General features: G+C 46.0%; 1 protein-coding gene across 1 annotated transcript in view; it reads left to right on the top strand.

Annotated features, from left to right (window-relative positions):
* TTC17 (tetratricopeptide repeat domain 17) overlaps positions 1-23211 on the top strand; it is a 483695-nt gene that overhangs the window by 13824 nt on the left and 446660 nt on the right. The window contains exon 2 of the mRNA XM_069221809.1: positions 16526-16615. Coding sequence (XP_069077910.1) covers positions 16526-16615 — 90 coding nt within the window. The remainder of the gene's footprint in view (positions 1-16525; positions 16616-23211) is intronic.

The following is a 23211-nucleotide window of genomic DNA, read 5'->3' as shown; positions in this document are numbered from 1 at the left end:
AAAAATCCTTTATCATTGGTAAATGCTTTACGTTTGTCCTCCTTGGGCCAGTTTTGTTACCGCCTTGGCCATCGACCCTGTTGCATGGATAATTGCATGTTTGCCGATACATTTGACTGCAAGTGAACCTCTTTTTCCTTTTGTGTGTCTCCTTCACGCTCACGTTCATGGCGGCCGTTGCGCTTTGAATTGGCTTGCTTATGTTGACTCTTTTACTTTCCATTTTCAATTTATGTGGCAAGAAAAGTCCAGTTAGGAATTAACTTGAGCAAACAAGAGATCCAGTGCATTCCAAATGCTTGTTGAAACCATTTTCAATGCTCTCCACGTGGAATCTCATGGACTTGGCTGTTCCTGTTCCAGCAGGCTGACATGTGCTCTTAATGAAAGCTCATGTTGTCCACTGGATTTGGATGTCTGAATTATTTCAACACTCTACAATTCTATTCTTTCTTCTGGTTTTGTGTTGAATTGTGGCAAGTACAATAAAATAGGAATGTAAAGCAACTTGATCTTTCAAGCCCTTCTAACTTACAATCCTGTTTCTCCACTCTGGAGTACCTGTATTCTTGAAAGTTTAGGGTGGCTGGTTGTGGCGTTTGTTGGGGTGGCTCTACCCACTTCACTTCAGTCCACACCACTTCACTCTACTCCAATCCACCCACTGTACTCTGATTCACCTCACTCTACCCAATCCACACCACCCCATTCTAATCAAATCCACTCCAATCCAAATAACCTTAACTCATCCCACTCCAGTCCAATACAGCCTACCTTAATCCTCCCCACACAATCCATTCCATCCTCTTTATTTCAGTCCATCACACTTCAATCCCGCCACTCCAATCAAATCCTATCCAGTCCACCCCTCTCCAGTCCAGTCCACCAGACTTTACCCTAATTGAATCCAGTGAACTCAAATCCAATCCATCCCACTCCAAAAATCCATTCCACTTAATTCCACCTCAATCCATTCCATTCCACTTAATTCCACCTCAATCCATTCCATCCCACTACAAAAATCCATTCCACTGCAATCCACCCCACTCAATCAAGTCCATCTCAATCCACCCCACTCCACCCTACACCAGTTGAGCTCACCTCACCCCAATCCACTGAACACCAATCTAATCCCCTCCAGTCCAGTGCAATCCAGTGAACTCTACTCCATTCCACCCCCTCCATTCCAACCCCACTTCACTCCAATCCTCTTCGGTCTACCCTCTCCACTCTAGTCCAATACACCCCACTCTACCCCAATCCAGTCCACCATGCCCCAGTCCAGTCCACCCCAATCCAATGAATCCAACCCACTCCACTCCTGCCCACTCCACTCCACTCCAGTCCAATAAATCCAACCCACTCCAGTCAAATCTAATCTACCCACTCCAATTCACTCCACTCAAAACCACCCCAATCCCACCCATCCCATGGTCCTGTCACTTCAGTCCAATCCACCCAATCAAATCACTCCACTCCAATCCACCTCACCCCCTTTCAATCCACCCACTCCATTCTGTCTACCCCACTCTACACCAATCCACCCCACTACCTCAATCCACTTTAACCCTCTCCACCCTATACCATGCCACGACACTGTCACTGAACCATCAAACTCCACTGTCCTCAACTCTACAACACTTTGCTCCCCATCCCACTCTACAAAACTCTGCTCTCCCACTCCACTCTGACACTCCACGCCACTAACTTAAAAAAATATGTATTTTTTTTAGTGAACAGAGTTCAACATACAGTGGATACTGTAGGTAGGTTTCAGCTATCATCTTGTATACAATCGACCAAAACAAATTATGCCAGTATAAAATACCTACAGGCATTGGTACATTCAAGACGGATCTCCAGTGACTATGGGCAGCATCAATCAATCAATCAATCAATCAATCACTGCATTTGTAAAGCGCGCTACATACCCGCGAGGGTCTCAAGGCGCTGGGGAAGGGGGGTGCTACTGGTCGAAGAGCCAGGTCTTGAGGAGTCCTCTGAAGGCCAGCAGGTCCTGGGTCTGTCGTAGGATGGTGGGGAGAGTGTTCCAGGTCTTGGCGGCGAGGTAGGAGAAGGATCTGCCGCCGGCGGTGGTTTTTCGGATGCGGGGGACTGTGACGAGGGCAAGGTTGGCTGAGCGGAGGCTTCGGGTGGGGGTGTGGAAGCTGAGTCGGTTGTTGAGGTAGGTGGGTCCGGTGTTGTGCAGTGCTTTGTGTGCGTGGATCAGGAGCTTGAAGGTGATCCTTTTGTTGACGGGGAGCCAGTGCAGGCCTCTCAGGTGGAGTGTGATGTGGCTGCGGCGGGGGACATCGAGGATGAGTCGGGCTGAGGCGTTCTGGATGCGTTGGAGTCGTCTCAGGAGCTTGTTTGTAGTTCCTGAGTAGAGGGCGTTCCCGTAGTCGAGTCTGTTGGTGATGAGGGCCTGGGTAACGGTTTTTCTTGTGTCGAGGGGGATCCATTTGAAGATCCTGCGGAACATACGGAGGGTGTTGAAGCAGGACGCGGAGACGGCGTTGACTTGTCTGGTCATGAAGAGAGTGGAGTCGAGGATGACCCCCAGGTTGCGTGCGTGGTCCGTGGGTTCCGGGGCTGTGCCTAGTGACGTGGGCCACCAAGAGTTGTCCCAGGCTGATGGGGTGGGTCCGAGAATGAGGACCTCCGTCTTGTCTGAGTTCAGCTTCAGTCTGCTGTCCTTCATCCAGTCGGCTACGACCTTCATTCCTCGGTGGAGGTTAGCTTTGGCAGTGTGGGGATCTTCGGTGAGGGATATGATCAGCTGGGTGTCATCGGCATAGGAGAGGATGTTGAGGTTGTGTTGTCGTGCGACGTGGGCGAGGGGGGCCATGTAGATATTGAACAGTGTCGGGCTGAGGGAGGATCCCTGTGGGACGCCGCAGATGATCTCAGTGGTTTTGGAGCGGAAGGGTGGGAGGCGGACACTCTGGGTTCTGCCGGAGAGGAAGGATGTGGTCCAGGCCAGGGCCTTCTCTTGGATACCGGCATCATGGAGGCGTGCTGATAGGGTGCGGTGGCAAACCGTGTCAAAGGCTGCTGATAGGTCCAGGAGGATGAGGGCGGCTGTTTCTCCTTTGTCCATCAGGGTCTGGATGTCATCAGTGGCGGCGATGAGGGCGGTCTCGGTGCTGTGGTTACTGCGAAAACCAGATTGGGACAGGTCCAGGATGTTGTTGACTTCGAGGTAGCGGGTCAGCTGTTTGTTGACAATCTTCTCGGTCACTTTTGCCAGGAAAGGGAGCAGGGAGATGGGACGGAAGTTCTAGAGGTCCTTGGGGTCCGCCTTGGGCTTCTTCAGAAGGGCGTTGATCTCGGCGTGCTTCCAGCTTTCTGGGAAGGTTGCTGTCTCAAAGGAACAGTTGATTGTTTTCCGGAGGTGGGGCACGATGGCTGCGCTGGCTTTGTTTAAGACGTGGTGAGGGTAGGGGTCCGATGGGGATCCGGAGTGGATGGAGTTCATGGTTTTGATGGTGTCTTCGTCGCTGACGCTGGACCAGACGGTCAGGCGACTGGTGCGAGTGGTAGTCGCAGGGGTGGTGGACTCGGTGGTGGGTGCGGGGGGGTCGGGGTTGAAGCTGTCGTGGATGTCGGTGATTTTGCGGTGGAAGAAGGTTGCCAGGGAGTCGCACAGGTCTAGAGATGGCGGGATGTCGTTGGTGATGGAGCTGGGATTGGAGAGTTCTTTCACGTTGCTGAAGAGCTCTTTGGTGTTGTGTGCGTTGTTGTCTAGGCGGTTCTTGAAGGCGGTCTTCTTGGCGGTCCTGATGAGTTGGTGATGTCTGCGGGTGGCGCTCTTGAGAGCTGTGTGGTTGTCTGGTGTTCGGTCGTGGAGCCATTTCTTCTCCAGCTTCTGTCAGGTGTGCTTGGAGATCCGGAGGTCCTCGGTGAACCAGGCGGCTTTCTTGTTGGTGTGGTTGGTGTGGTTGGTTGTAAAGGTCTCGAGAGGGGCGAGGGTGTTGGCGCAGTCGTTGATCCACTGTGTGAGGTTGGTCGCGGCAGTGTCTGGGTCGGTGGGTGGTCTCAGGGTGAGGGCTGTAGTCAGTTGGTCCTCTGTGACCTTGCCCCAGCAGCGGCGTGGTAGCTGTTGGGTGCGGTGGTGTGTGGTGGGTTTTCTGAAGGTGAAGTGGACGCATCTATGGTCGGTCCAGTGTGGTTCGGTGGTGTGGTTGAAGGAGACGTGGGGGCTTGCGGAGAAGATGGGGTCGAGCGTGTGTCCAGCGGCGTGAGTGGGTGTCGTTACGAGCTGTTTGAGTCCGAGGTTGGCGAGGTTGTCGATCAGGGCGGTGGAGTTGGCGTTGTTGTTGTTCTCGAGGTGGAAGTTCAGGTCCCGAGGAGGATGTAGTCTGTGGAAGCGAGGGCGTGGGTGCTGATGAGGTCGGCGATGGTGTCACTGAACTGTGGGCGGGGTCCGGGAGGTCTGTAGATGAGAGTTCCTCTGAGGGTGGTGTTGGGGTCGGTGTGGATCTGGAAGTGCATGTGCTCGGCGGTGGTGAGGGTGTCATCGGTGTTCGTTGAGATTTTGATGGAGTCTTTGTGGATGATGGCGATTCCTCCTCCCACCTGCGCGCCTGCTTCGCGGCCTCCAAATGAGGGCAGAGGGAGGGAGGAGCAGCTGGGAGGTGGGAGCGGGGCGGCCAATGGGAGTGAAGGGGGCGGGGCAGCAGGGGCTCAGCAGCAAGGGAAAAACCCGGGGGAAAAACGGCGGGTAAAGACGGCGGGAGAGGGACAACAGAGCACAGGGGTACAGAAAGCAAAACACAGGGGCACAGAATGAAAAAAACGAAGTGGCACAGAAGCCAAGCGCAGGGGTACAGAAAAAAGGGAGCGAGTAGTCAGGCGGCAAAAGCGGCAACGGAGGTTCAACCCACAGGGGGCTGCGTGGTAGATGGGGGGAGCGACCTGCATGGTGACAGGGTCAAAGGTCGCTCTCTACCTCCGCTTCGCGGCCTTCATATGAGGGCAGAGGGAGGGAGGAGCAGCTGGGAGGTGGGAGCGGGGCGGCCAATGGGAGTGAAGGGGGCGGGGCAGCAGGGGCTCAGCAGTAAGGGAAAACCCGGGGAAAAAACGGCGGGAGAGGGACAACAGAGCACAGGGGTACAGAAAGCAAAACACAGGGGCACAGAATGAAAAAAACGAAGTGGCACAGAAGCCAAGCGCAGGGGTACAGAAAAAAGGGAGCGAGTAGTCAGGCGGCAAAAGCGACAACGGAGGTTCAACCCACAGGGGGCTGCGTGGCAGATGGGGGGAGCGACCTGCCTGGTGTCTTGGGTTCACCACAATACACAGCAATACAACATCCCCTTCCCTTCCCACCAGCCACCCCAGGTTCAACATTCCCAAAAAGATCTCCAGGGGGCCCAAACCTTTTCCTATTTTCTGGGGCAACCTCTACTTTGATACACAACTTGTTTGGCCTGCTGACACCAGTCTAGATCAGTGGTTCTCATCCTTTTGACTTCTGTGGGCCCCCACTTTACCATTACTGGAACCCCCACTGAATCATTATTGGAATCCAGGGACCTCTCAATGAGTCATTACTGGAAACCGGGGACCCTGGCCTAAACATTGTTGATTATTTTAACTGCAAAACAATACTAAAAAAAATACAAAACAAGCATTCCATCGAACACATGCACGAATGATAACAAATTTTATTTAATTTGCAAACAATATAAAAATAAATATTTCAGTAGGAAGGTTGAAGCTTTTCTAAATTCAGCGGAAGCCATACATTGTCTATACTGTAATCCTTCTGATGCACTGCTCCCAGGATTCAATCTGAGGATACAAATTTAATTTTTAGCCGCCAATTACAAATTCCTTGACATTTACAGTACGTTTAAAAAAAATTCTACTGTACTTATATACACTTTATTAATCTTTTAATAGTTAATTTCCTAAGCAATCACTGACTCCCTGAGGAGTCTTCGTGGACCCCCTAGGATCCTTGGACCACAGGTTGGGAACCACTGGTCTAGATCATTTTTCCAGTCTTCGATCCTGTGTGAGAAAGTAGCCTCTTTCTAGCATGGTTACCCCTATTGTTGGCCTGTTTGTCAGTGTGTTTTGAATGTGTCACTTGGATCCTGTTAGCCGGGACCCCAGTGCTTATGGTTTGTGGCCTACTTGTCACTATATTTCACAGTTTGTCAGTATGCTTAACTGTGTCACTGGGATCCTGCTAACCAGGACCCCCAGTGCTTATGCGCTCTCTGTTCCCAAATTTCTCCCTACATACTCATAACCCAGTATTTCAACCCAAATGGGCATACTGGTGCCCCCTTATAAGTCCCCAGCATATGGTACCCATGTACCCAGGGCATTGGGGTTCCAGAGGATCCCTAATGGCTGCAGCATTACTTTTGCCACCCATACAGAGCCCATGCAAAGGCTTCTACAGGTTTGCCGTTTCAGCCTGTGTGAAATGGTGATGCACCATTTCACAGCCCTTTACACTGCACCAAGTCACTTATAAGTCACCTATGTCAGGCCTTCCAACCTTGAAGGCTGGCTGCAAAGTACCTGTGTATGAGGGCACCCCTGCACTAGTAGAGGTCCACGTCATCCAGGACCATTTTCCCGGACTTCGTGAGTGCGGGGATGCCATCTTACTCATGCACTGGACATAGGTCAATACCTATGTCCAGCTTCACAATGGTAACCCCGAACATGGCCATGTAAGGCGTCTAACAACTGGGAATTGTACCCCAATACTGATTTTAGTATTGGATGTACAATCCCATGCACTCTGGGGGCTCCACAGTGGACCCCCAGTACTGCCATACCAGCCTTCTGAGGTTTTTGGCAGCCCCAGCTGCTGCCACCTCACAGACAGGTTTCTGCCCTCCTGTTGCTTGAGCAGCTCAAGCCCAGGAAGGCAGAACAAAGGATTTCCTTTGGGAGAGGGTTGTTACACCCTCTGCCTTTGGAAATAGGTTTTACAGGCATGGAAGGGGTAGCCTTCCAGAGCCACTGGAAATGCTTTGAAGGGCACAGATAGTGTCCTCCTTGCATAATCCAGTGTACACCAGTTCAGAGACCCCCAGTCCCTGCTTTGGTGCAAAACTGGACAAAGAAAAGGGGAGTGACCACTCTTCTGTCCATCACCACCCCAGGGGTGGTGCCCAGAGTTCCTCCAGAGTGTCCCTGGGTTTTGCCATCTTGGATTACAAGGTGGTGGGGCACTGTGGGAGCATCTGAGAGGCCAGTGCCAGCAGTTGACGTCAGAGCCTTCCCCTGATAGGTGCTTATCTGGTTAGGTGACTTGTCCCCCTTTCAGGGCTCTGTAGGGTCTCTCTTCTGGGTAGTTCTTCAGATTCAGATTGCGAAACTCTAGCAGGAATCCTCTGCATCCTTTACTTCATCTTCTACTGACAGAACCGCTGCTGAACCCTCCAGGAACTTTACAAACTGCAACAAAGAAGCAAAGACGACTTCTGCAACATTGTATCTTCAGCTCTTGCCAGCAGCTGTAACTGTTTCCAGGTTGTGCATCCTCCGAAGACTCCCTGTCTTCAGCCTGCACCAGAAGAATCAAAGGAATCTCCCGTGGAGTGACAGTCACTTCCCTGGTTCAGCAGGCTCACCTCTGCAGCGACAACAGGTGGCATGGGTCCCCTCTTCAGATGACAAGCGTGGATCCAGCAACCCGGGTAGTGGACTAAAGTGACCTGACAGTTCCAAGGTCCAGCTGTCCAACTTTGGTGGAGGTAAGAGCTTGCCTCCCCACGCAAGACAGTACCCCGTGCACCGCGTGACTTGCAGTTGCTAAGCCTTGTGTATGACCATCCAAGAAGTTCTTTGTGCACAGCACAGCTTAGGCCCCCATCACTCCATCCTGCGACGCACAGCTTCCTGAGTGGTTCTCCGGCGGCTGGGAGCCCTTTGTGTCGTGCTGCATGGGTCTCTATTTGCACCTTCTTTGTCCCCATGCTGTGGGACTCCTGTGCGCGCTGCCTGGTCAACTGAGGGCTCTCTGAGTTCCCGAGAGCCCCCTCTGCCTCCCCCTCCTCGGTAGAGGCCACCAGGTCCCTCCTGGTCCTTGGCAGCGCCATTTTCCGCTAACTGCAGGCTTTGCGTGTGGATGGGTTGTTGGTGGAATCCAGCGATTCAAACCAGACTGCAATCATCCATCCGGCGTGGGACATCTTCTGCACCAACCAGGAACCTGCATCTGTCTTCTTGGGTGTATAACTGACTTTGTCTTCTCACCGGTGGATCTTCTTTTGCACCTTCATCTGGGTTAGCAGGGGCTCCTGTTCTCCCTGGACTCTTCAGTGCTTCTTGGACTTGGTCCCCTTCTCCCACAGGTCTTCAGGTCCAGGAATCCATCGTTGGTGTCTTGCAGTCTCTTCTGGTTCTTGCATAATCTTCAATCACAACATCTTGTGTGTTTCAGGAAACTTACTGTGATTTAGTCCTGTTTTCCTTGGCTCTGGGGTGGGGTCCCAGCGCTCCTTTACACACTACACTTGCCTAGGTGGGAAACCGACTTTCGCATTCTACTATTTTAGTATATGGTTTGTGTTCCCCCTAGGCCCATTGCAACCTATTGTGACTTTCACTACTTGCTCGGTTTTCTAACTGTTTACTTAACTGTTTTTGGATGCTAGTGTATATATTCTGTATATTACTTACCTCCTAAGGGAGTATAGTCTCTCAGGTGTTTTTTGCATTTGTGACACCAAAAAAATAAAATACCTTTATTTTTGTAACACTGAGTATTTTCTTTCATGTGTGTGAATACTGTGTGATTAAAGTGATATTGCAAGAGCTTTGCATGTCTTCTAGTTCAGCCTTCGCTGCTCAGCTACAATTATACCTAGACAGGATGGCTTCTAGACACTGACTACATTTCACTAAAAAGGGATAAACTGGACCTGGTATAAGGTGTAAGTACCTTTTGGTACCCACTACAAACCAAGCCAGCCTCCTTCAGTTGGCTGTGCCCTATGCCTGAGCTATGTTTCTTTTGGCCACCCCGCTGCAATCCTCGGCCAGCTTTGTTGGTATTTGGTCCAGGAGGTGTCTCCAGTAATGAGACAAAAGGACCCATTTCGGATCCAAGGAGACTGTCTCTGCTAGCACCTGTGTCATTCTCTGCACTGCCTCCTCTCAGTAGGTCTGTATCCTGGGACACCTCCAGAGGATGTAATAGAATGTGCCCTCCTCCCCTCTAAGGGATGTGAACAGAAGTACTCCTCCCTATTTTATGGAGCAACACCCTGGAGAAGTAAGACCTATGCAGGATTTGTAACTGCACTAAGCGGAATCGGGCACGGATTACGGTTTCTAGCGGGCTCTGGAGGGTCGTGGCCCAGTCATCCTCTTCGAGGGCACCCAGATTCCCTTTTCATGCTCCCTTCAGTGCCACCATTGGATCTCTTGAATTAATGACTGTTTTGTAGACAGGTGAGATGGTGTGGTCTGTTATGTGGTTTTTGAGGAGACAGTTGTTTTGCTGTACTTCAGATGGAGAGAAGACAAAATGGAAGGAATGCCAGCAATGTAGCACTCTTAGTCTGAGTAATGAATTTATTAAGGCACTTCTCAAGGTTCGTACAGGGAAAGCGTTTAGGTCAAATGCAGCAACACAAGTACACTTCTGAAAATAATGACAGCAGTAGAATAATAATGATCATAGAAACAAACAAAGAAAAAACATTACTTCAACAATAGATAATATATCTATATATATGATATATTCATGCACAACGCAAAGATAAAAATAAGAATTAAAAATGCATCACCATGGGGCGTGACATAGACATCATCTCTTTGCCAGCTGTGAGCCGTGAACCCAAATGGCCACGAAGAAAAGAGAACTACCCCCAATGGGAATCCGGGCAAAGGCGTCCCCCTCCCAGAAAGAGTTCTGTCTAACCCCAGTCTTCCAGCTTCTCTCTTAAATACCTTCAAGCTGGAGAGGCGAATTCTAGAAACTCCCCCCTCCCATATTGTAAGTTGTTGTTCAAACACTGGCTGTACCAAATCAGTGTTGAAAGAGCATGTTTAGAGATTGACCACACCCCTAGGTGCGCTACCACGGTGAAACTGTTCCCTGCCATACCATAAACATTCTCTAGCAAATCCCTATCTCTTTCTCTCTACTCCATGTTATGTCCCTGTCTTGGTGAGAAAGAGAGCGAGGAGCGAAAATCTTGTTGCATAACATGTGTGCGAAGAAATACCTGCACCACCAATATGACGATGTTTGAAGCTAAGCACAAAATGGAGTCAGTGGTCAAGATGAGCTGGGGGTAAAATACGGATAGCATTACAGTGGTCCTCTAACAGAGTCACCTCTGGCAGTTGTTCCCCTTCAATCAAGTGCCTTCGAAGGACGTGGCCCAGTTGCAGATATTTGTATCTTTCGGTGTCTGCCATGTTGTATTCTTGGTACAGGATTTTGAAAGTTACTAGTGCAGTATTCTGATAAAGGTGAGGGTCGGCTTAGCAACAAAAAGTAATACATCGTCCGTGCAGAGAGAGATACGCTCCTCCCAACCCCATCACTTCATATTCCCCTAATGGGTAGATCTTGACACACCCACGTGCGAAGCGGCTCCAGTGCCAGTGCGAATATCATGGGTGATAGGGGACACCCCTGTCTCATGCTCTTCTGTTAGGAAAAAGGAGGGAGGACACTGCACAATTGACTCTAACTCGTGTCGGTGGTTCCTGGTACAGAAGTTTGACCCAGCCACAGAAATGAGGGCCAAGGCCCACCTTTGTTGAAATTGGCAAAGTAGTAGTTCACTCAATACTGTCAAATGCCATTTTAATATCTAGGGCCATAAGCGCCGCTTGCTCAGTTCTCTGGGACTCTGTGGAGCACTCCGTATGGGTGCCACAAGTTAACCCGAGTGCTCCTATGCAGCATAAAACCAGATTGATCTGGATGAATGATCAAGGAAATAGCCTTCCCCAACCTAGTGGCTAGATAGAGAGATGGGCCGGTACGACCCACAGTCTGATGCCGGCTTCCTTTGCTTGCTTATGACTACGATAGTAGCTAGTTGTTAGTCCTCAGGTAGGCCTTCATTTTTACATGCCTCATGGAACATGGTCAGCATGGGTTCCGTAACTGTGTCCACCGTACCCTTATACAATTCAACTGGGAGGCCATTGGGACCCTCGCCTTCCGTGATTGTAGGCCACAAACCTCTGCTCCTATTTCCTCAGGCATCAGGTCTTCCTCCAGAGTCGTCCTGTCCTCTTCCTTGAGTATTTCTAGATCTATGTTTAAGGATGTCAGCACAGTCCTCTGCTGTAATATTAGTAGTGGAAGTGTGTAGATGCTCATAGTACACAGCAAAGGTGTTGGCTATTGCTGCACTCATTCTCTGGGCATACCTTAACTATCAAGCACCTCCAGGATCCAGTGACGTTCCATGTCCCACCGATCCAGCCACACCAACAGTTTATTAGCTTTGTCACCCACATTGCATAGTCTGTATTTTATGAATTTAGAAAAGTAGGCCAGGAAATCGTACTCTTGGAAAATATTTGTGAACTATATTTTAGCACAACCAAATATGCATGTGTAGATTTGCTCATGCGAAAATCTGTTGAGTGTTTACAAGTTAACTTTCCCTCCAGCCACTTTTTCCCCCCAAGCCTGAAAAGTTCTGCTGCTGTCCTTGTCAAGAGCAAATTTACAATCTTTCTTTGTATGGGAAATGAGTAGAGAAGAGCTGGTGAAACCCTTGAAACATGCAAGTTAGGCTCAAAAGGGCACCAAAGCCAGAACTATTGTTTGCTGCTCCCTCCAACCCACTTATGTAGATCTGCTGAAAGGTGGCAAAATAAGGAAATTGCAAGTTTTCAATCCCTACTTTAGCATTAGCCCTGGTATAATCAGAGAAGCAATTATCAGAGCTCTGTTATAATGAGATTTATGCCACAATTTGTTGCTGCACCACATGGCATCAAAGGGACAGGTAGATTTTTTTACAGGACAAGTAGATTTATGAGTTAACCTATTCCATGGGCAAGTAGATATTTTAATAAATTCCACATGCTTGAGGAGACTGTGCCACAAGTCTCTTGATCAGTGAACTACATGATGATGGCAAACTTCTCAGGTTTAAGGGTTCACCCAAAATTCTATTTTCTTTTCTATTCCCAGGCTTCCTACTAATGACTAGTACTAGTAGCATGGTTCTGGTATTTTTTTCTTTTCACCTAAACCAGATTGGAGATACTGCCCTCTGGCTCTCCCAGATATTTCTGTGTACTGTGCCATACATTGACCATCCCGTTCCCCCTGAGTATATGATATAGGTACATATGAATAGCTGGGTACATGTGAGGTGATATATGCAGTTTGGTGTGTTCCAGGTTAGTATAACCACCAATAACTTCTGTGTCCGATGGCATAAGTACAGCCACAGTACAACCTAGCAAAGAACAGAGAGGTCAAAACCACTGGGAAGGGTGTTGAACAAAAAATGAAATGCATCGGAGGATGGGGGGGGGGGGAGGTTTGGGTTTGATGGGGTAGGGGCAGTGTTGGCTGGTCTTTGTGACCTCCGCAGGCAACAGGTACAGCTGACAGTGGTAATGATGAGCTGGGGAGGGCCAGCTGAACCTACCGCGCCCAGTAGTGAGAGAGAATCGCGTGGACTGGGTAGGGAGAGGAAGGGGAAGGAGGCAATGGGGGGTAAAAAGAGGAGAGTGAGGAGATAGGACCCCAATCCTGGATGAAGGCCCTTTGATTCATAAGGTTAGCTGTCGTCAGATGTTAGTGTCTCTACTTTCTCTTCTGTCATCAAGTACCCACAGCACATCTTTGAAATTCTTTGCAAAGCCAGGTGTACTGCCTGTCTGACAATTTTGTATTCCCAGGAAATCCTTTTTTGTGTCCTCGTAGAAAGTATACATCTGTATCAGCAGTGACGTGAGAGAGAGCAGCACTTAGACAAGGGCTGTGGTGTGGTGGCCGGGCCAAATGGAGGACGCCAAATAGAATGGACTAAACGGTTGCCTCGCTCTCTGCATCTTAAGCTGTGTGTTGAGAGCAGAAACAATCTAACTGGAATCTGAAAGAGGTAGCTTCATTCCCGAGGTACTTTTTATGTTCTTCACATTGAGCCTACTTTCTTCTGCAAAGCTCTTTGTTGTATCATTAACAAGGCAAATAATATTGCCATTGAGAGATTCCATACACTTTCAGTGGCATTTTGCCAGAAACTCCTTCAAAAGTCTTTAGTAAATTCTCTCATGTGTTCTGACTAAGATATGAAGGAGTGAGGTACTGAATCTACATCAAGATGTTGTTTCAAATCTGTCCAGGGGTGTGGAATTTAATCAAATATCTACTTGACCATGGGAAAGGTTGCTTCTTAAATCTATACAAAAAATCTACTTATCCCTTTCGTGCCCAGTAATGTGGCGACAAATTATGGCAGCAATCTCATTATGCAAGAGCTCTGATAATAGCTTCTCTGGTTATGCCATGGCTACTACTAAAGTAGGACTTGAATCCTTGCAATTTCAATCCCTACTATAGCAATTTCCTTATTTTGCCACCTTTCCGCAGGTCTACATACTGGGGCTGGAGGAAGGAGTAAGCTATAGTTCCAGGGCTGGAATGCCTCCGAGTCTGCAGACCTACTAACTTGCATGTTTGAAGGATTTTCACTGGCTCTTCTCTAATCTTTTCCCATAATGAGAAACATTGGAAATTTACTCCTGACAATGGCAGAAGTAGACGTTCTTCCAGGGTTGGGGAAAAAAGTGGTTGGAGAGAAAATTAACTTGTAAAGGCTCAATAGATTTTCACATGAGCAAATCTACATGTGCATATTTGCTCATGCTAAAAATCAGTGTACAAATATTTTCTAGGAGTGTGACTTCCTGGTCTACTTCTGTAAGTTGTTGGGAATTCATGAAAGCCACTAGTTCAAAGACCTATACCATGGGTGCACTTTTGTGACTTTCTTTAAGAATTGGTTTCCTAATTAGGTCTGGCGTTAACAAAGACATTTTGTTTTTATTAAACTTCCATTTCTCTATCTAACAGCTGGCTTTACTGTGAGTGATCGCATTCTTCTCTTACACAAGGAACTTATTGGCACACAAAGTAGTTTTGTTCAGTGCCAGGAACTACTGTGGCAATCAGTGGTGTAATGAGCCTGGATGCCGCCCCCCCCCCCCTCCTCTCCCCCCCCACCAAACTCACTCAGGGCAGGTCCTGTGCTGAGAGGGCCCCGTGAGGGATGCTGCAGAGCCATTGTTACGCCACTGGTGGCAATGTGTGCTTTTTGAGACCAAAAACGTTTTTTTTCTTTTTGACCGTGTTTGTTACAATTGCGAGGACCTGGCAGCTCCCACAACAGTAAAGTGTTACAAAAGCCATGTCAAAACAAGACAAACATTGACGAAACCAAAAGACTCACAAAAATGTGGGCGCGGTTGGCTTTGCCAGTGCTTGTTTATTTTCATGCTTCCCATAATCTTATTGAAAATAGTTACACTGATTTTCCATTAGGAATATTTTTGGGAAATACTAACATGCATCAACACATTTTACTAAATGATGCTTCAAAGTAATAGCACCTAAAATGTAATAGTAGCAAAAACTTTTTTTTCCTACTTGCATTTTTTTCTGAACATTTTATTTTGAAAGCAAAGAATCATCACTTTTGCTTAAAAGTTTCTGCAAACATTTGCATCTAATCAGAGAGCATTCTGGGAGCTTTATACTTTGCCTCATATTGTTAAACTTTTCAAACATATGTTTACAATGATTATTGTTTTTTTTGTTTACTGGAGGCACTGTCAGTAGTGCAGTTTGACCATAAAACGTTTATTTACAGCGCTCGCCCTAATAATGAAGGCTTTTCATTATAACCATAAATACAAGTTTGAACAACATTAACCTATAGACATATATTACCTCAACTGCAGACCGTTCCCTTCTCTGTAAACTAGCAGCCAAAGGGCTTGTGCTGCAGGGGTTGGGCCTACTTGGTCCAAGGACAAACTAAACTTGAAAACTTGACTTCAAACAATATGTCGGGCGATAGGAATTCCACATCCCTGTGTATATATTTTTTTTTATTTTTATTTTTTATATATTTTTTTACAGTTGTTGGTCCTTGAGTGGGAGGAGTTTGGGCTGTTAATGGAGAATTGTTTCACATTGGGTTTAGCAATTCTCCAAGCATCAATATTATCTTTTTTGTTTATTCTTGTGAAGGCTTTCTGAAACTTGTTCTGCACTTATCTTGATTCAGATTTTGTCTGGTATTGCCTCCATAAATGTGTCAGATTTGTCACCAAGTTTCAGATTAACATTCTGCGAGAATATTTTTGATGTACATTATTTCTTTCCAAAATCTCTGTTCTCTTGACTCAAGAGAGTATAAGTTGATTAAAAATGAGAAAGGGGATCTTGTGAATGCAAATCGGTGTGTAAATCATCTGTGTATTGAGCAGTAAGACTGGAGACATAAATTCAGCCTCACAAATGTTACACTACAATAAAGTGGACAGAATGATAAAACTAATATCATTTTGATATCTTTGCATTAGTTCGGAATATAAAGATTTTACCCTTTGATAAAATGAGACTGCTGAGATAGTTAGATTTAAAATGTTTCTGTATTGGGTTGGCAATATTGTTTTCTCCCTTCTATTTCTGAGAACCTAGTTTCTCCCCCACAGTCATTACATTTGACAAAATCTTTCTGTTTCTTCCTCAAAGGTGATGTATGCTTCTTGATTTTTGATTTGAGATAAGATGTATTTTCTCTTAATAGTATTGATCCATTCATTCACTCTCCATGAAAACAGATAATTAGGTTTGTTAGTGTATTCTCTTCATGTTTGATTTTCATTCTATAGGCATAGCCTGTTTGAGTGCATTAGGAGATTTATCTTTAGATACTAGTTTCCCCTCCTGTCTGGATGATATTTCTTTGAGGTTTAATGTTTTTACCACAGGCAATTCTTTGTTATGATACCATAGATGATCCAATGTTTTCCTGCCATCAAAGATGTAGAATGTGAAAATGGTGTGAAGGTTTTGATGTGCAGAGAACTTAAAATAGCCAGCATGGCCATATTTATAACACTAAGCGGCTGATCGTAGGACTCATCACTCATCCTAGTGTCCACATGGGTGCTCGGTATTGTTAGGCAATTGATCAGCCCTCTTCTGCCATTGGATCTCTTACATTGCAAGTGACTACATTATGCCTGATCATGTGCACAGCATTTCAGTCTTCCTGTGTTTAAACTAACTCTTTAAGTTAGAGTAATTCTAAATCAGTAGTACCTTTTGGTTGCGCCAACTCAATCCTATTTTCCTGTAATGTTCATTAAAACTAGAGAGGTTTTATGTCAGCACACATTATATTAACATGATATGCAATGGTGTTATTTTTTAATTAAAAAAAGTATTGTAAAAGAGTGGCCACCACATGCAGGTTAATGCATATTTTCTTGTTTTAATTTCTTTGTTTTATCAATATTTCACTTTCCCACTCTTGTTTTTCAGGTTGACTCTCCAATGAATTTGAAGCACCCTCACGATCTTGTCATGGTAATGAGGCAAGAGACTACAGTCAACTACCTCAAAGAATTAGAAGTAAGAGAAATGAGTGTTTATGGTTGGAGTCGGACTTGTGGTTCAAAGCCTTGTTTCGTCTGGAATGACTTTAAATTCCAAACTATATATATATTTTTGTGCCTTTCTGTTTAGAAATGTATTTGTTTGCTTTTATTGTGGCTTAACTGGCCAAGTCTACAGGGAGTGCAGAATTATTAGGCAAATGAGTATTTTGACCACATCATCCTCTTTATGCATGTTGTCTTACTCCAAGCTGCATAGGCTCGAAAGCCTACTACCAATTAAGCATATTAGGTGATGTGCATCTCTGTAATGAGAAGGGGTGTGGTCTAATGACATCAACACCCTATATCAGGTGTGCATAATTATTAGGCAACTTCCTTTCCTTTTGCAAAATGGGTCAAAAGAAGGACTTGACAGGCTCAGAAAAGTCAAAAATAGTGAGATATCTTGCAGAGGGATGCAGCACTCTTAAAATTGCAAAGCTTCTGAAGCGTGATCATCGAACAATCAAGCGTTTCATTCAAAATAGTCAACAGGGTCGCAAGAAGCGTGTGGAAAAACCAAGGCGCAAAATAACTGCCCATGAACTGAGAAAAGTCAAGCGTGCAGCTGCCACGATGCCACTTGCCACCAGTTTGGCCATATTTCAGAGCTGCAACATCACTGGAGTGCCCAAAAGCACAAGGTGTGCAATACTCAGAGACATGGCCAAGGTAAGAAAGGCTGAAAGACGACCACCACTGAATAAGACACACAAGCTGAAACGTCAAGACTGGGCCAAGAAATATCTCAAGACTGATTTTTCTAAGGTTTTATGGACTGATGAAATGAGAGTGAGTCTTGATGGGCCAGATGGATGGGCCCGTGGCTGGATTGGTAAAGGGCAGAGAGCTCCAGTCCGACTCAGACGCCAGCAAGGTGGAGGTGGAGTACTGGTTTGGGCTGGTATCATCAAAGATGAGCTTGTGGGGCCTTTTCGGGTTGAGGATGGAGTCAAGCTCAACTCCCAGTCCTACTGCCAGTTCCTGGAAGACACCTTCTTCAAGCAGTGGTACAGGAAGAAGTCTGCATCCTTCAAGAAAAACATGATTTTCATGCAGGACAATGCTCCATCACACGCGTCCAAGTACTCCACAGCGTGGCTGGCAAGAAAGGGTATAAAAGAAGGAAATCTAATGACATGGCCTCCTTGTTCACCTGATCTGAACCCCATTGAGAACCTGTGGTCCATCATCAAATGTGAGATTTACAAGGAGGGAAAACAGTACACCTCTCTGAACAGTGTCTGGGAGGCTGTGGTTGCTGCTGCACGCAATGTTGATGGTGAACAGATCAAAACACTGACAGAATCCATGGATGGCAGGCTTTTGAGTGTCCTTGCAAAGAAAGGTGGCTATATTGGTCACTGATTTGTTTTTGTTTTGTTTTTGAATGTCAGAAATGTATATTTGTGAATGTTGAGATGTTATATTGGTTTCACTGGTAATAATAAATAATTGAAATGGGTATATATTTTTTTTGTTAAGTTGCCTAATAATTATGCACAGTGATAGTCACCTGCACACACAGATATCCCCCTAACATAGCTAAAACTAAAAACAAACTAAAAACTACTTCCAAAAATATTCAGCTTTGATATTAATGAGTTTTTTGGGTTCATTGAGAACATGGTTGTTGTTCAATAATTAAAATTAATCCTCAAAAATACAACTTGCCTAATAATTCTGCACTCCCTGTACTTGATTTGTAGGGAATTGGGTATGCATCTTCTTGGCAATGCTCTGTTATTTTCTTGCTCTTTACGTGTTGTTGTTTTTTTCTGTCCCACCGCACAGTCATTGCAGAGAAATTGCTGATTTCTTTGGGGAGACCATCAGTGATGTAATTTATGATGTGTTTTGAGGTCATGCGCAATCCATTTTATTATTGTGTGCAGGTAACATAAGCAGTACAGTTTGGGGCTTTTTATGATGCACAGTTGCCTTATAATTCTTTCATTTCAGGCCTCAAAATCACAAAATTGTAAATAGACCTGCAGGTCAAGCAACTTGAATAATCTACTCGACCTAACTATAATCTACTTGACCTGTAAACGGGTCTCAAATTGTGTGATCCTAGGCAAATATTTTATTTTACAGAGTTGCCTTTTCCTTTATTCTTAAATGTTGTGTGTTAGGAAAAACCCATCTAGCCTTTCATTTCACAGTTTTTACAGCAGATCACCTCACACTCCTGGAACTCTGCAGTCAGAATGGAAAAAGAAAGTGACTTTTGACCTCTGTCTCTGAACACAGAGCAAATGTAACAAGAACATGATTTAAAGGCATCTTTTTCACTTTCTGACTGAAGAGAACATCTGTTCTTTGTCAACTCACCATAAGGGGCAAGTAGGTCCTAAAATTAGCTTTACCTGATAAAAAATGACTCACCATAGCGAGTGGTCGAGTAGATTTTTCGAGCTCTGCATTTGTAGTTTTTTCTGGTGCAATATAGGCCTATCTTGAATTATTGTTCTTATCTAACAGCATGAATTATAAAGATAGAAAGCTTTTGAATCCTAATGCCTCCTGGGCCTCTTATGATTAGCCACCTACATTGTGTTAAATGATGGTATTTTTCTTCCTGGGAAGTATAATGTAAATGTAACTTCACTAGAAGTTCCACAGTGAGACTCCAATTCGGGGCATACAAGTAAGCACTGAATATATTAGCATGGATGCAACTTCCCTTAATTTTCCTTAAAGGCACTACAAGCTAACTTGCCTGCCTTTGATGCTGGGTTCCATTCAGTTATTTCTTTATACACCCAGACACTTGCACAGATCAACATACACATATGCGTGCACACACCACACACTAGCACAAATACACCTGTTTCAGTGATGAAAGAAACCTTAACAGTCAGGCTATTGATATTCTTCATAATGCCTCTTGCATGACAGTACTTACATCTTTGACCCACTTTTGCAGATCACCACTAGGTGATGCTGCCTCTGATCACCCTCTCCCTTTGATTAAAAAGAAAATGAAATCTTCCAAAGCACAAAATAAAAATTGTTCTCTGAAGAGCTGTATCTCTTCAAATGAAGAGGTACTACACTGGAAAGGTGTCGGAGAAAGTTACTTCTCCCTGCTAACAGAACTGCTAGAAGCATCCATGACCAGAGTTACAAAGTATTCATGAACACAGTTAAAAAGTAGTACTTCCAATCTTGAATTACCAAACTTGGAAATTCGCTGAATAAACTGTTACGGATGTTTCAATAAATGATTTCAGTCCCAACGTATACTAAAAGTATTGCCATCACTAAAGAATTCCAAAGATTTGATGTCTTTAAGAGAAATACTATCTGTGTGAGGCCAGTGCCTTTAAGATCTGAGCTGACTGCACCTCAGTATGTCTGCTTTGGTCTTGATCACTCCTGTTACTGGTAGCTTAATCACAGTGATCAATTAAAACTACAGTTTCTTCATTGTCTATGAATTTGTAATTTTATACGTATTAAAATAGACAAACCTAGGACCATTAGATGAATATGTTCTGAGCTGTTTTCCCCAGATACCCTCATTGTGTAGATTTCTACAGGATGTCATAAGTGAAATCAGCTCTTGGTAATCACAGCTCCAGTTGTGAGATTTGCTTTGCTATAAATATTGTTCTGGTTTTTTTTCCCCGGCTTTCTGTATGTATCCCGTGGCAGCTTTTCCATTCACAGAGAGTTATTATTTCCCAATCAAGCCTATGAAGAACCTGTCTCCCATTGGGCCAAAAGATAATATTTAACTGAGACTTTAATAAAGAAGATATATTTTTTTACTAATTTAAACTTGATAACAAGGCCAAGGATTTTACCAGTTGGCACTAATTCTCTGAAAAGATTTTGAAAGACATGGAGACGCACCTCCTTTAATTCCTGGATAGGGCCTCATTCAAGGATACCACTCTTCAGGGGATGCCTCTGTGATGACTGCTCCTATGCAGCCTCCAAAAGGCACTAACATGCATTGATGAATGCTAATAAAAGTATTGCACCATATAACGCTGCTTTCTCTGAGGATCTGCCCTTAACTTCTGTGATACTCTCATAAGGCAACCCAAAAGGCATGTCTTTTTTTTTTTTTCTTTTTTTTTTTAACCCGTGGGTAATCATTTGCCTATTAAACATCTAAACACTGACTGGTAGGCAAGTCTTAAAAATGAACTCTTAGATCTTCCTCCTTACTGGAACGGAATGACTTTGTGCTCTTAATGTTTTCTGGGAGGGCATTCCAGAGCCTTGCAGCTGCCACAGAAAAAGCCTGATCTCCCCACCTAACTTTCTTGCTCCTGGGTATTTCCACCTTTCTAGAACCTGCCAAACAAAAGGTTCTGCTTGGAATATCCTATTTGAAGGCAGATCTCAAATGAGTCGAGCACTGAAGTTGAAAAGCCTTATGAGTCAAACACAGGGCTTTAAAAAAGGCACCTTTTTCTGCACCGGCAGCCAATGAAGGGATCTCAAACTCTCCCTGGCAGAAGAGCATTTTTGGCCAGGCCAAAACCAGACGTGCAGCTGCGTTCTGAAAAATATGGCGCTTGTTTAGTAAGAGTTTATTGGTGTTAAGATATAGAGCATTACAATAATCAAGGTGGCATTGATCAATGCAGTGACCTTCTCTACCATAAGCTCTTTCTGGACGAAAGGCGAGTGTAGGAAGTTGGCTCTGTATGCACTATTTCAAAGTAAGGAATAGTATGCACAGAGTCCAAGGGTTCCCCTTAGAGGTAAGATAGTGGCAAAAAGAGATAATACTAATGCTCTATTTTGTGGTAGTGTGGTCGAGCAGTAGGCTTATCAAAGGAGTAGTGTTAAGCATTTGTTGTACATACACACAGGCAATAAATGAGGAACACACACTCAGAGACAAATCCAGCCAATAGGTTTTGTTATAGAAAAATATATTTTCGTAGTTTATTTTAAGAACCACAGGTTCAAATTCTACATGTAATATCTCATTTGAAAGGTATTGCAGGTAAGTACTTTAGGAACTTTGAATAATTACAGTAGCATATATACTTTTCACATAAAACACAAATAGCTGTTTTAAAAGTGGACACTTAGTGCAATTTTCACAGTTCCTGGGGGAGGTAAGTTATTGTTAGTTTTAGCAGGTAAGTAAATCACTTACAAGTCTCAGGTTTGGGTCCAAGGTAGCCCACCGTTGGGGGTTCAGAGCAACCCCAAAGTTACTACACCAGCAGCTCAGGGCCGGTCAGGTGCAGAGTTCAAAGTGGTGCCCAAAACGCATAGGCTTCAATGGAGAGAAGGGGGTGCCCCGGTTCCAGTCTGCCAGCAGGTAAGTACCTGCGTCTTCGGAGGGCAAACCAGGGGGGTTTTGTAGGGCACCGGGGGGGGGACACAAGTCCACACAGAAAGTACACCCTCAGCAGCGCGGGGGCGGCCGGGTGCAGTGTGCAAACACCCGTCGGGTTTTCAATGGTTTTCAATGGGAGACCAAGGGATCTCTTCAGCGTTGCAGGCAGGCAAGGGGGGGGGCTCCTCGGGGTAGCCACCACCTGGGCAAGGGAGAGGGCCTCCTGGGGGTCACTCCTACACTGAAGTTCCGTTCCTTCAGGTGCTGGGGGCTGCGGGTGCAGGGTCTTTTCCAGCCGTCGGGATTTCAGAGTCAGGCAGTCGCGGTCGGGGGAGCCTGGGGATTCCCTCTGCAGGCGTCGCTGTGGGGGCTCAGGGGGGACAAATTTGGTTACTCACAGTCTTGGAGTCGCCGGAGGGTCCTCCCTGAGGTGTTGGTTCTCCACCAGTTGAGTCGGGGTCGCCGGGTGCAGTGTTGCAAGTCTCACGCTTCTTGCGGGGAGTTGCAGGGGTCTTTAAATCTGCTCCTTTGAAACAAAGTTGCAGTCTTTTTGGAGCAGGGCCGCTGTCCTCAGGAGTTTCTTGTCTTTCTTGAAGCAGGGCAGTCCTCTGAGGATTCAGAGGTCGCTGGTCCTTTGGAAAGTGTCGCTGGAGCAGGTTTCTTTGGAAGGCAGGAGACCGGCCGGTAGACTGGGGCCAAAGCAGTTGGTGTCTTCTGTTCTTCTTCTGCGGGGGTTTTTCAGCTCAGCAGTCCTCTTCTTCTTGTAGTTTCAGGAATCTAAATTCTTAGGTTCAGGGGAGCCCTTAAATACTAAATTTAAGGGCGTGTTTAGGTCTGGGGGGTTAGTAGCCAATGGCTACTAGCCCTGAGGGTGGGTACACCCTCTTTGTGTCTCCTCCCAAGGGGAGTGGGTCACATTCCTATCCCTATTGGGGGAATCCTCCATCTACAAGATGGAGGATTTCTAAAAGTTAGTCACTTCAGCTCAGGACACCTTAGGGGCTGTCCTGACTGGCCAGTGACTCCTCCTTGTTATTCTCATTATCTCCTCCGGCCTTGCCGCCAAAAGTGGGGCCGTGGCCGGAGGGGGCGGTCAACTCCACTAGCTGGAGTGCCCTGCGGTGCTGGAACAAAGGGGGTAAGCCTTTGAGGCTCACCGCCAGGTGTTACAGCTCCTGCCTGGGGAGGTGATAGCATCTCCACCCAGTGCAGGCTTTGTTACTGGCCTCAGAGTGACAAAGGCACTCTCCCCATGG

This window comes from Pleurodeles waltl, chromosome 3_1, assembly GCF_031143425.1.
Source record: "Pleurodeles waltl isolate 20211129_DDA chromosome 3_1, aPleWal1.hap1.20221129, whole genome shotgun sequence".
NCBI lineage: Eukaryota > Metazoa > Chordata > Amphibia > Caudata > Salamandridae > Pleurodeles > Pleurodeles waltl.
Note: the sequence above shows the minus strand (reverse complement) of the source record. Positions and strands in the feature narration are given on the sequence as shown.